The 14008-nt window shown below is 36.9% G+C and overlaps 1 protein-coding gene across 1 annotated transcript in view; it reads right to left on the bottom strand.

Moving 5' to 3' along the window:
* LOC148945598 (uncharacterized) overlaps positions 1–7607 on the bottom strand; it is a 240017-nt gene extending 232410 nt beyond the window's left edge. Inside the window, exon 1 of the mRNA XM_089098857.1 lies at positions 7507–7607. Coding sequence (XP_088954983.1) covers positions 7507–7547 — 41 coding nt within the window. The 5' untranslated portion in view covers positions 7548–7607. The remainder of the gene's footprint in view (positions 1–7506) is intronic.
* Between the last annotated feature and the right edge of the window lie 6401 nt (positions 7608–14008).

Raw genomic sequence — 14008 nt, 5'->3', positions numbered from 1 at the left:
ATCATCCTTGGATGCGAATTTATTGATATTGTCAACTATTCTGAACAAAATGGGCACCTCGAAGGCCGACATTCCCTCCCCCTGGAAATTCCTCCAGAAAAAATTTCCCGCGGATGTTTACCCCTGGATAATTCCCGACATGAAAAATTCATCCATACACAAAACTAAGCAGTCACAGAGAAAGTACAAAATAGATACTTCAAAATGTGAATCGGTTTTGGAAAATTAGCTGGTTGGTCTCCAGTCACTTTTACTTTTTTTAAAAAGGAACTAAAACTCTCAATTTCCGATCGAATGAGCGTCCTTCGAGGTTTCCAGGACCATGAGGGGGAGGTTGGGGATGTGAAGGGGGTAGCCTCCCTCCTAAACGGGATAAAGTCTGCTCTTTTCGGGGTTTAATGTTACTCTATACTTTCATAATAATGGTGTAGATCAGGAATAGTCCTCGAAATCAAGAAGGATTATATATTAATTCCTACATCCATCTCCCATTCCTTAGAATTAATTTTGTATTTATTTGAAGACTCATTTAGAGTTAGGATGTTTTGCACTAACATGCATCCTTTGAGGCATATGCCCCTCTCACTAACTACAAAAAAATTCGAGAGCCCTACTATAGAGGTTTATGACTCTCATCTACAAAAAATTGGAATTTTGAATTTTTGCCAGAAAGATCACAGGTGCGTGTTGTTTGTTGTTATTTTTTTCCTAAGGATGATTGTATCGAACCAAGGGCCCTAGAAGGTAGGGAAAGGGCAAATTATAACAATAATAAAAACTTTAAGTATCATTTTAAGTAGCCAAACAGATCGGAAGGCAACTAGCCCCTTCGCGTATCCCTTTTTTCCCAAAGACCATCCGAATGAAATTTTGAAACAATCATTTGGTTCATCATATATGCACGTCCAAAAAATATGCACGGGCCGTATTTCACTTTTTCCTTTTGACTCTTAAAAAGGACACTAGAACTTTTGATTTCCAATTGAATGAGACCTTCCCGAAGATTATGCGACCACCCCTTCCATATGAAGCGCCTCTGGTAAATAATAATAATAACACATTGAAGCCTTATGGCCCTTTACAATACACAACGCAAGACCATTGTCTAATGATCTGGTTTGTCTCGTTCCATTTTTACTCAGAAAATGTGATAAACTGTATGATTCCATTCATAATTTCCCCATTTTGTCATGAAAAAGGATTGTTAAATCATAGGCGGCGCAATAGCACTGCCTAAGTAAAACGCAACGTGGGCACAATGTATTATTTATTTATTTTTGGTTTTCGTTTTTTTTTAGACCAGGGCACTTCGTATGGAAGTTGTCGTAGAAACTTCGGAAAGGGCTCATTCGATTGGAAATTAAAATGGCTAGTGCTCTTTTTAATAATCGAAAGTGATTGGAGAGCAACCAACCCCCTCCCACGCCCATCATTACCCCAAACACATCCAGTCAAAATTTTGAGATGACCATTTTGTTCAGCATAGTTAAAAGGTCCGGAAATTATGTCTTTGAGGATGACACCCCCCCACAGCCCTCAGGCAGGGGTTGTAAGTTATGCCTTGGGGGCGTATAAAGTATTTATAGAAAGGGTGGTGGTAAACGCTTCGGAGGAGACTTATTGGATTGGTAATCAGAAGTTCTAGTGCCCATTTTAAGAATCAAAAGTGATCGGAGGGCAGCTAAACTTTGGAAAACTTTGGAGGGGGCTCATTGAATTGGAAATCAGAAATTCTAGTGGTTTTTTTATGAGTCAAAATGATCGAGGGCAACAAGCCCCCCCCCCCTTTACGATTTAGTTTCCCCAAATGCATCTGATGAAAATTTTGAGATAGCCATTTATTTAAAAGCAGTCCATAGACTACATAACAAGGCATTTGGGAATGACACAATCCTTCGGATCTGGGGGCAAGGATTGTAAGTTGTGCCCTAGGGACATATAAGCTTTTTATGGAAGGGATGGTTGTGTGAACTTTAGAGGAAGCTCATTTAATTGGGAATGTATAGTTCCAGATCCCTTTTAAGAGTACGAAATTGATGGAAGGCATTTAGCCCCCCTCCCTGACACCCCCTTTTCCCCAAACGCTCACGATCAAAATTGCGAGACAGTCATTTTGATGACATTAGTCCAAAGAACATATAACAATAGCTTCAGGGTGGAAATTACTCTCCAGAGCCCTTGGGCAAGAGTTGTAAGTTATGCCCGGGCATACAAGGTTTTAATGGGAGGGATGGTGGCATAAACTTCGGATCGGATGGAGCTCATTTGATTTGACGGAAGATCTAGTGCCCTTTCAAGAGTCAGAGCAACCAGCCTCTCCCCCATAAACCTATCATTCCCCAAAACCATATCCAATCAAAGGTTTACGAGAACTATTTTGTTCAGCATTATTGAAAGGTCTAGTAATTATGTCTTTGGGGATGTCAATCTCCCCACAGTCCTTAGGTTATAGCCTGTAAGCTAGACAATTCGTTCATTGCTTACATATAGTATATATTATTGAGAAATTGATGCATATTTGAACTTTATCATTGGCAGCGGAACAGCGCTGCCTGAGTAAAGAGCAATATGGACACAATGTATTATTTTTTTTTTTTTTTAGACCAGGGACCTTCGCATAGAAGGAGTTGTCATAGAATCTTCGAAAGGGGCTCATTTGATTGGAAATTGAAAAGGCTAGTGCCCTTTTTGATTGTCCAAAGTGATTGAAGGGCAGCAAGCCCCCCCCCCCCCACCCCGCGCTCATCATTTCCCAAACACATCCAATGAAATTTCTGTTGACAAAATGGCTATCTCAAAATCGTTCAGATATTCATCGTAATGAATATCTCGGTTATTCATTGTAATTTCTATTCATTTTGAGTTTCAATTATTTATTGATGGTGATTTGTGGTAGTTTTGCGCTTGGAAGGTTATTTGAATTTTTTCAGCTCATTTTTGGCTCAGTGGAGCTCTTTACATTTTTTGAAAGTTTTTTCAAATTCCTTCTGCTAAAAATCAGACATCTAGTTATTTTGTTGCCCCTTAGGACATCTGACCGACATTTGGATGTACCTATTTTGTACTTTCTCTGTGGCTACCCAATTTTGCACATGGAGGAATTTTTAGTGGAGGGGGAAGAATTTTTCACGGGGGAGAATTTTCATCAGGGGAATATTTTACGGGGGGAGGGAATTTTGTGCAAGGGAGGGTTCTTCCAGGGAAATTTCCGGGTGGCACAACACCTACTACCCCTTTAAATGTTGATCAGATTTCCTAAAGGGGTATAAAAAGACTAGATATCAATACAGGTTGCAGGACCGGAGTTGATTGCTCTCCAGTCAGTTTTACTTTTCAAAAAGGAACTAGAACTCTCAACTTCCAATCGAATAAACATCCTTCGAAGTTACAACTACCACAAAGAGGGGGCTACCTCCTCCTATAAAGAATACGTTCTCCTCGTTTTAGAATAGAATAGAATAGAATAGAATATGATTTATTGGCTAAAATAGCACAAAAGCTAGCATAAGCACGTCAGAATTACCATAAACAAACAAATGTTATGTGATAAACATAAAACAAAAAATTTAATCAATAATAAAACAGATGTCAGGGGAAAAGTTATATCAATTATTAAAATAGGAAACAAAATAGGGGACAAAAGAGTTTTTGTATCTCATGGTCAACATTTGGGGATACAGGTCCAGTTGGGTATTTGGAGCTTTAAGAGCATTGCGCCTTGTATTAGGAAGGGTTGGGGGATCTTCTTTAAAGGGAGGAAGAAAACGTCGATGATAGTCAGAATTAAGGCACTTGAGACCAAAGTTCATGGTAAGGATGTGACGTCGTGATTCCAATGTAATAAGTTCAAGTCTAGCCAAACCTTCATTGTATGTAGTATAGGCCGTCCCCAGAATAATTTTTACTGCTCTTTTTTGAATACTTTCAATTTTAGAACATTGGTCTTTGGTCAACCAAGGGTGCCAGACAGGGCAAGCATATTCCAGACAGGGTCTTATATAAGAACAGTAAATTATTTTAAGGTTTTGGATTGATATGGAGAAACGTTTGAGAAGAGAGAAAGATTTAAGGAGAAAACAACCTGACTTAAATAAGCGGGAACTGTGGGAATTCCATTTAAGGTCGTTGTCCAACTGCACACCAAGCAGTTTAACAGTATTTAAATTTGGTATGCAAAGGTAATTATTGGTAGGGGGTATATTTTTTAAAAAAGAAAATAACATGAAACTGCTTTTGGGTATGCTTAAGTTGAGTTTAACATTGTCAAGATCATTCTTGAAATTGTTAATTAGTGAATCGAGTCTAACATTTAAAGTATTAGATGTTTGATAAAGGTTCAGTAATGTCAAATCATCCGCAAATTTAAAAGAGTTGTCAAAACATGGTAAAACATTATTAAAAACTATTAAAAATGCTAAAGGACCTAACTTAGTCCCTTGAGGTGCTCCACAGGAAATCGTGGAACAACCTGATGAATCCCTGTTAGAGAGGCCTACACAGTGCTCACGGCCAGACAAAAATCTAGCTAACATAGGTAAGACCAAATCTCTTTCCCCTAAAGCCCCTTGCATTATCTGTAAATGTCAAATGATCCAAATTGTTGAAGGCTTTGCTAATATCAGCAAAAAAAGCCTCAACGTAGGAACTCTTTAATTAAATATTCACTGAAATCAAGAGGAGTTAAATATCAATTTCTAACTTGGGGTGGATTTCTAACTCATAGGAAGAATATTCCTTGGGAAGGTAAATTCCGGAGGTGAATTTTCCAGGGGAAATGCTACACTGGGGGGATTTGACAAAATTACAATACGATTTTTTTTAAATTGTCTTACATTCTCTTTGCCAAATTTTACATGTGGGGGAATTTTACACGGGGGGAATTACCCAGGGGCTATTTTCCGCGTATTTTGAATTCCGTGAAATAACTTACACGGAAGGAGGCATTTCTTGAGTGATGGAGAAACCGATAAGAGATTAAAGTCTTATTCAAATGAAAGAATGCTATGAAAAATTGTTCAGGCTGAATTGTTCGCCAGTAATTTTACTACGAGGGGGGATTTTCAGCGAGAATGGAGCTGTCTGGAGGGAGTATCACGGGAGGGGGGGGACACTTTACGTTGGATGAAATCCCCCATGGGGGAGTTTTCTATGAGGGGAGGAGGGTATATTTCATGGAAGATGAGCCAGATTTACCGGCATTATTTGAAAAATGGTGAGAAATTAAATAAAAAACAAGTGTTTTTAATTGAAAGTAAGGAGCAACATTAAATCATAAAACGAACATAAATTATTCCATAAATGAAGGGTTGGCCCCTCCTTGCTCTTTACGCTAAAGACGGACTATTTGTCCCAATTTTTTAAGAGCGACTACTGAAACACGGGGCAGTTTAATTAGAATAGAAAGCTTTTTTAAAAGTGGTAACAGCTTTAGCGTAAAGAGCAAGGTATTTAGAAGAAAGCAACCCTTCATATACGGAATAAATCTGCCAAAATTAATAAACAAATTTCGTTTTAATTTTTCATGTACGTTGAGCCAAATTTGAACCTGTATTAGTTGAAAAAGCTTCAGGTTGAAATAAATGTTTCGTTGAAGGTTGAAAATAAACGTTCAGGTTGAAAATAAATGAAATAAAAAAAAAGTTTTTTTTAACTGAGAGTAAGTAGCGACCTTAAAACCTAAAACAAACAGATATTATTCGGAATATGAAAGGGGCTGTCCCCTCCTCAACGGCTCGCTCTTTAAGCTAAATTTTGGCTCTTTGTCACAACTCTACTTTTTAAAACGATAAAGAAAAACTTTAGCGCAAAGAGCGAGGCGTTGAAGAGGGGACAGCCCCTTTCATATACAGAATAATTTCTGTTCGTTTTAAGTTTTAATGTCACTTCTTACTTTCAATTAAAAAAAAATATTTAATCATAAAAAAGAACGAATATCACTGTTTTTTGCTTAAAATTGTGATTGTGTGAAAATCTCCTAGTATTTTCAGAATTAAGTAAGATACGAGAAAATATACCAAATATTCCACCACTTTGAGCTGAGATTCAGCAAATTATTTATTGTCTGTTTTACCGAAGTTGTTACGTAGCACATTTTGATTACCATTGCCAAATTTTATTAAAAAGTATTCGTAAATTTGGAATTCTTTTCATTATACCTGCTTAGCTAGGTAGAAGGAGAACACAAAAATAGATGCGTCTTTCCGCGTTCTACCAGAATATACTAACCAGTTCCTTCACAAATTTTGTTTTGAGCCCTTAAGGGACCCATGAAGTGACATCTCGTTTTATTTGCCACTCAAAAGTGGTTACCGAAAATTCTGAAAATCATTGAAAAAACCATAAATACTTACTGGTATCAATAATAAATGTGCAGTACTTTGCTTACCCTTCATCCTCCTTGATGGGTAAAAGTAAAGCCCGACCATAAATATTCACAAGGTTTTGCAGAATACCGCGACTTCATTCTTTCTGCGTGCCGATTGATCAGCGTTCGTCGTAAAATGATGAGGAAGAAGATAATCGTTCTATTGAAAAACAAGGTTTGAATATGTAGAGTGAATTGTTTATTTGTCCATCAGTAGGGGGGGGGGGAGTGAAGAAATTCACGGTACTTATGTATTATACCGCCAACACTCAAGTTTACGCTGTGTAAAGTTCGAGGAGCAACCAGTTCTATCTCTCTGCATTAATTAAAAATTAGCTTACGTTCAGTGGAAAACAAGTGGCGGGTGACAAACTACAGTGGAATTAAATAATTTGGGCTATATATTTACATTTTAGGGGGAGGGGGGTTTTTGTTACCCCCCCCCCCTCCTAACGTGCTAGAATATAGCTCAAATTTGTTTCTAAAGTATTATATTTTCATCATGTTTTTGGTATTTTCATTAGGATTAACCTAACTTCACTTCTTCATTGTTGGCGGTAAAATACATAAGTACCAAATCCACTTTTAGGAATGGAATAAGCAAGTATTTATGACTGTATTAACGTAGAGTTTAGAATTCCTGGGAACCATGCTGTAATACGGAACGAGGTGACACTTTAAAAGGTCCTTTTAAGGGCTCAAAATAAACTTGGCAAGGAAGTGATTAGTATATTTAGAAAGAGCGTAAAAAGACACATCCAGTTGTGTGTCTACCTTCTACCTTTCTAAGTAACAGAAAAAAACTCCAGATTTACATCGGCTTTCATGGCTTAGTCAAATTTTCTTTGACCCCCATTGACTGGCATCCGAAAATCTGTTAACTACAATTATTCTGCATGTTATGAAGTAAGAATGTATTCTAAACTTGTTTCCTTCTCAACCGCAAAAACTCTAGGCTTATACCGACTTCCGTAAAAACAAGATGTCAGTTTTTAGAAAGAACGGCCTGACCTGAAGCATATGGAGATACAAAAAAGCATATAACATATTATAGGTAAATATTTGGTTTAAAAATAATAATAAAACTGTATAATAATAATAAAACTGAATAATAATAAAATAATAATAAATATGGGAAGTACCTCCAGTACGTTGTTGTTTCAATATCTGAATCACCTCCCATGATTGGATTCTAAAATATCCATAAAGCTGAGGCAATCAGATCTCATTCACGCACAACAGCTAATGAAAGACTGTTGAAATGAAAGAAACGAATCAGATAGATAGTCGAGTTTGAAGTCTAACTTTTCATCACAAGACATTCTTTTGCTGTGGATTATTTACTGCTGAATATTTACACATCTACACCAAGAAGAGGAAGCCCCCCCCCCCCCCCTTATACCGATTGGTTCAAATTACCAGCAAGGGTAAATTGTGGCAAACACCTTCTGAATTCTTCTAACAGCTAAAAAAAATATTCGCAACTTCTTCCGCTCTAAAAGTGTTAGGAAGAAGAAGGTTTATTTCGAGCGCACTTATTTGAATTTTTTTTTCAAAATGCAAATAAATTACGTCCATGAAATAAGTATTACAGAGAAAAGATAAAGAAAGATACAAAACTGCTGGTTTTTTTTTTGGGTTGAATCGGATTATTCGCTGGTTGGAAAAACAAAATTTTGTTTGTGTTTTGATTGAATTTTTATCAGGCAGATACGGAAAAATTTATTTGCGAGAGCATGTAAAGTTTAGGGAGGAGACCAAATTCAAATGAATCCAATTAAATTGACAAATCATGCGAAAAAACTTGAGAGTCGTCAAAGTTCTGAGATTTCAGGGTGGGTGGGGGGATCATAAAGGCCGCTACTCTACGTACGGTCATGTCTTGTACTACTTCATAATATGGAAGCAAAGCTTTTACTGGGGTATTTTATTATTTGATCGCTTTATGGTTATTCTGTAAAACTGAGAAGGGTAAATTACCAAATCCTCACCAAATAAACCATCCTTGGGGTGGAGAGGGTGATCTCGTACGCCAAAAATGGCGATCCAATCTTTAAAAGCAAGAGCAATATTTGTGCAGGGGACAATTTTCAATCCCAGCCAAAAGATGATCTATGCAAAAACGAGACACATGAGGAGGTAATTATAAAAGGAGGCTTGGTGCCCATCGCTCCATACCCCCAGATACCGATATTTTTTTACAATTTACCTTGCATTTCATTATATTCTCCGTATAATTTACCTATTTTTGACACCTATCCAAGGATGTGCTGTCGCTAAGCTCTCAAAATAATGTCCGAACCGTACCGTAGCCACGCCAGTCGATTAAAGAGCTAAAACTTTTGAATGACATTCCTAACCAGGGGCTTCGTTCGGGAGGGGAGGGCGCAATGGGGGCAGTTACCCCCCAGTAATGTGCAGAAAAAATTATTATATATCTCATGCCCCATGACAATCCAAATATGGACGCCTCTTCCCCCCAATAAAAATGCTGAAGATTCCCCCTGCTCCTAACCCCCCCCCCCAACACTCTTAGCATCAATAGTAAAAACATAGACAAAAAATACTCCCACGAATCAAGAATGATTCGATATTAACTTATGCCACCACCCCCTTCTTCTATATTTGTCTGAAATTTAATGAGAGTTAGTATACTTAGGGATTAAAATGCACTCTTTGGGGTATAACCCCCCCCCCCCACCCTAACTATAAAAAGATCCACCACGCCTCCTTCATAATGGTTGATACACACATACACGCTCTATATAATTTTACTATGAAGCTCTTAAGTTTAGTTAAATGAAGGTTTAAAATAGATACTAGAAACATTTTTCTGCAATAATAAGAGATATATCGCCTCACAGCACCCTTCTTCAGACTTAGTCTAGATAAAGAAAGGCGAGAGGTTAACTCCCCCTCCCTCCCTACAACCATACGTTTTCTATACTTATCTGAAGGATAAATAGTTTCTTAGACCACACTGCTTTTTTCTTTACAAACAATTAAGAGAGAAAAAAAGGGGTTAATTTAAACAAAGCAGTAGAACAAAACAAAAGATAGAGGGAAACAACAACTAAATTTTAAATAATAAAAAAAATCCGAATATTTGGACTCCACATCCGGGAGCCTTTTTCAAAGGAAAAAAAAAAAAATAAGGAAAAAGATACACTTTTTTTTAAAACGAAATCATCTAAAGAAAACGTTAACTAACACTCAAGAAAAAAAAACAAATAAATACAACTTACATTTTAAATACTTTCAGAACTGCAAATATTGTAGTTGTAATACTGCATTTGATAAGTCAGACAATTACAGTGTTTGTAGTTTTGGAAGTTTTAAATGTCTGGATAAATGTCCATATTAACCATCAATCTCGAATGGACAAGTTGCCCCGAATTGTTTGACGTTTGAAAGCTGAACTATTGTAAACTAAGAAAAAATTACAAACGAGGCATATAGTTGGCACCGGGGTCGTGCGTTTGATTTTATCCATAAGTGAGACTCTATAATATAACCCAGGCATAAATTGCTTCTGGCTCACGTGATGTTGGATTCCATGTCTCTTCGTTAGAATTATCTTTGGAGGCCGAAATAAAAATTCAAAATTTTCCCTGCATTTCTTGGTAAGCAATCTCAGAAAGATCAATATGATTAAAATTGTTTACTTTTTTTTAGGAAAACATCGATCTTAACTAAATTCCCTGGAATTTTGGTGGTATATACAGATACTCCCCAGATAGGGACTTATTTGAGACCTGCTCTGATCTATTTCGTGGGAAGACAGAAATTTCTTAAATCTTTCTTTCATTACACGTCTCCCCAGAATGGGGTTGTCTGCTAGTTATGATAGCTTAATTAAGTATATCTCATTTTAGCATTATTAATTCAATTCCTACCAAAATTTCAGCATTGTTGTCTACCTTTAAATCCATCCCTTTCAAGTTAAAAGAAAAAAGAACACTTGGCTAAAGAAAGCTTTCAATTTAAATTCGTTTTTTTTAGGTAGCCGGCAGACCATGGGCGCCCAAAAGGGGGGGGGCTACCCCCCCCCCCCTGTCTGAATGACGCTGCCTTATATTTTTATATTGAAATTTCTATTATACAGCATTGGCAGAGCAGATTAGACCAGGTAAGCCCCCCCCCCAAAAAAAAAGAAAAAATCAGCTTATAGGTGCCCATGCGTCTGACTGACCGTATTTCAAACAGAAGGCTGTACGAAAAGTGTGGTTCAATCACAATTTCTAGGGCTATAATGAGAGAAAGGTTGAGATGGCTTGGGCACGTTCTACGGATGAAGGATGACAGATTGCCGATGGTTGTTCTTTTCAGCCAACCATCTAGGGCTAAATGGAAATCAGGTCGTCCGCGGTTGGGGTGGGAGAATGTCATAAAGAAAGATTTAAGGGAAATGGGAACTTACTGGGAGGGTGCAAAGAGAGAGGCTTTGAATAGATTGAGATGTAGAAGGAGCGTGCCTAGCTGTGCTGGCCTCAGGTGGCTTGGTGCTAGGATGAGTTGTTGTTAGTAGTAGTAGTATTAGTGAAGTGCATAGGAAGATGAATGATATTTAAGTGCCAAGGCGATCGAAATAAAAACACCTTTTGCCCCCTAGACCCATCTTAGGTCTATACACTGGTCTATACATCTTAGGTCTACCCCCATCTCAAGTCAATTTCCTAAGATTTTTATTTTGGCTGTTTCTAGACTATGAACTTTCTAGGACAGTACCAAATTTTGTTAGTGCTGCCACGTAGAACTGTGATTTCGTCCGTAAAAGTTCAAGTATCAAACAGTTCGTGGTGACGAACTGTAAGTAAGGAGCGACCCGGCTCAATGGTAACCGAAACTCTAAAAAACGGAATTTCGATACCAACAGATCCATCAAAATGATAAGGTTTTAATGTTGATTTCAAATATATAAATTTCATCAAGTTTAATCTTACCCATCAAAAGTTAAGTGCCTGAGAAAATTTGGCTGATTATAGAAAAAGGGGGAAGAACCCTCTAAAAGTTATAGAACCTTAATGAAAATCACACCATCAATTCAGCGTATCAGAAAACCCTACTGTAGAGATTTCAAGCACCTATCTACAAAAATGTGGAATTTTGCATTTCTTGCCAGAAGAAAGATCACAGATGCGTGTTTGTTTTTTTGTTGTTTTTTTTCCCAGGGGTGATCGTATCGACCCAGTGGTCCTAGAATATCGTGGGAGGGCTCATTGAAAAGGAAATTAAAAGTTATAGTGCCATTTTTAAGTGACCAAAAAAATGGAGGGCAACTAGGCCCCTCCCACGCACATTCTTTTCCCAAAGTCACCCGATCAAAATTTTGAGATAGCCATTTTGTTCAGCATGGTTAAAAATATGATAACTAAGTCTTTTAGGATGACTTAATCCCCCGAAATCCCCGGGGAGAGGGCTGAAAGTATGAACTTTACCCAATGTTAACATATAGTATTGGTTATTGGGAAGTATACAGATGTTTTCAGGGGGGATTTTTGCGGGTAGGTGGAGGGGGGTCGGGGGCTATAGGGGAGGATCTTTCCATGAAGGAAGTTTTCATAGGGGAAGGGACATTGCTATGAAGGGGGCGCTGGATTTCCAAGCATTATTTAAAAAAAGATCAGAAATTAAATAATAAAACAAGTTTTTCAACTGAAAGTAAGGAGCAACATCAAAACTTAAAACGAACAGAAATTATTGCGTATATGATTGTGTTCACCTCCTAGTCAATACCTCGCTCTTTAAGCCAAAGATTATTCAGTACTCTCATAAGAGCTTTTTATTCTAACTAACGGCATTTTTTATTATGGGTTAATTTTTAAAGAATTGGAAAAAAATTCTAACTTTAGCTTAAAGAGCGAGGTATTGACAAGGGGGCGAGCCCCCTAATATACGTATTAAAAATATATAAATATAGAAATACTTTACGTAAGTTAATTCGTAAGTTACGTATATTTATTACTAATAAAAAAGTTCGTAAATAAAATTAAACAAGTTTTGAGAAAGCCATTTAACCAAATAAAAGTAAAATTAATATTCAAATTTTGTTTTAATTATTCGTGTACGGTAAGTCAATATCAACGCCTGTGTTAATTCTAAAAGATTCAAAAATTGAATAAAAAAAACAAGTGTTTTTAACTGAAAGTAAGGAACGACGTCAAAATTTAAAACGAACAGACATTAATCCGTATATGAAAGGGGCTGTTGCCTCCTCAACGCCTCGCTCTTTACGCTAAAGTTTGAATTTCTCATGGCTCTATTTTTTTTTTACAATAAAAAAATTTAGCGTAAAGAGCGAGGCGTTGAGAAGGGGACAGCCTCTTTCATACACGGAATAATTTCTGTTCGTTTTAAGTTTTAACATCGCTCCTTACTTTCAGTTAAAAATAACTTGTTTTTTTTTTAATTAACAATATGTTGATTCCCAAAGACAATAAACCTTAAGGAAAGATAAACCGTCTTAAGCTGCTTGGTGGCAGTAGAGGTCTAAGTTATACTTTGCTTGGCCCAATAGCAATTCCCATGCTATGATTACCAGACTGGTTATTTGGCAGTGTATAATGTGGTCAAACATGTTTTGAGAGTATGGTCGTAATAATATAATGTGGTCAAACAGGTTTTTTTCTGTTATTAATAAGAATTTCATAAGAATGTACGTCATGAGTTCACGTGCACATTCTTAAAAAACTGGTATGATATAAAGTAGTCAAACATTACACCTTTTCAAAGAGAGTGAGTATCCTCTCACATGGCATTATACTTCTACCGGTCATATAGGAATTCCCATATTATTCTATCGCGCCTCTAATGCGATAACTTGATTGGTGATTGGGATTTGAATAAAAGGAATACTTTAGCTTTCCAAGGCAGATTACCAGACTTGTTATTTGGCAGTGTATAATATGGTCAAACATGTTTTGAGAGTATGATCATAATTATATAATTTAAGCAGACAGGTTTTTTCTGTTATTAATAAGAACATGTTAAATATTCGGGTAAACATAAGACTATAAATAAGGCTATTGTGCCTTTCTGAAGTTTCTGTGAGAGGCGGGGGTAAGTATTTAGTTTAAATAATTCTAGGAGGAATTCAGTTTTGTGGTTGGTGTGGAAAAATGGTACTTGTTAAATATTCGGGTAAACATACGACTAAGAAACGCTTCACTATAAATAAGGCTATCGTGTTTTTCCGAACTTTCTAGGATGGGGGTAAGTATTTAGTTTAAATAATTCTAGGAGGAATTGAGTTTTGTGGCTGGTGTGGAAAAATGGTACTTGTTAAATATTCGGGTAAACATACGACTAAGAAACGCTTCACTATAAATAAGGCTATAGTGTTTTTTTGAACTTTCTAGGGCGGGGGTAACTATTTAGTTTACATAATTCTAGGAGGAATTGAGTTTTATGGATGGTATGGAAAAATGGTACTTGTTAAATATTCGGGTAAACATACGACTAAGAAACGCTTCACTATAAATAACGCTATCGTGTTTTTCCGAACTTTCTAGAACGGGGGTAACTATTAACTCTAAATAATTCTAGGGAGGAATTGAGTTTTATGGATGGTAAGGAAAAATGGTACGTGTTAAATATTCGGGTAAACATACGACTAAGAAACGCTTCACTATAAATAAGGCTATC

The sequence above is a fragment of the Artemia sp. Qi Xiang Cuo genome, chromosome 13 (assembly GCF_049724085.1).
Source record: "Artemia sp. Qi Xiang Cuo chromosome 13, ASM4972408v1, whole genome shotgun sequence".
Classification (NCBI taxonomy): Eukaryota; Metazoa; Arthropoda; class Branchiopoda; order Anostraca; family Artemiidae; genus Artemia; species Artemia sp. Qi Xiang Cuo.
Note: the sequence above shows the minus strand (reverse complement) of the source record. Positions and strands in the feature narration are given on the sequence as shown.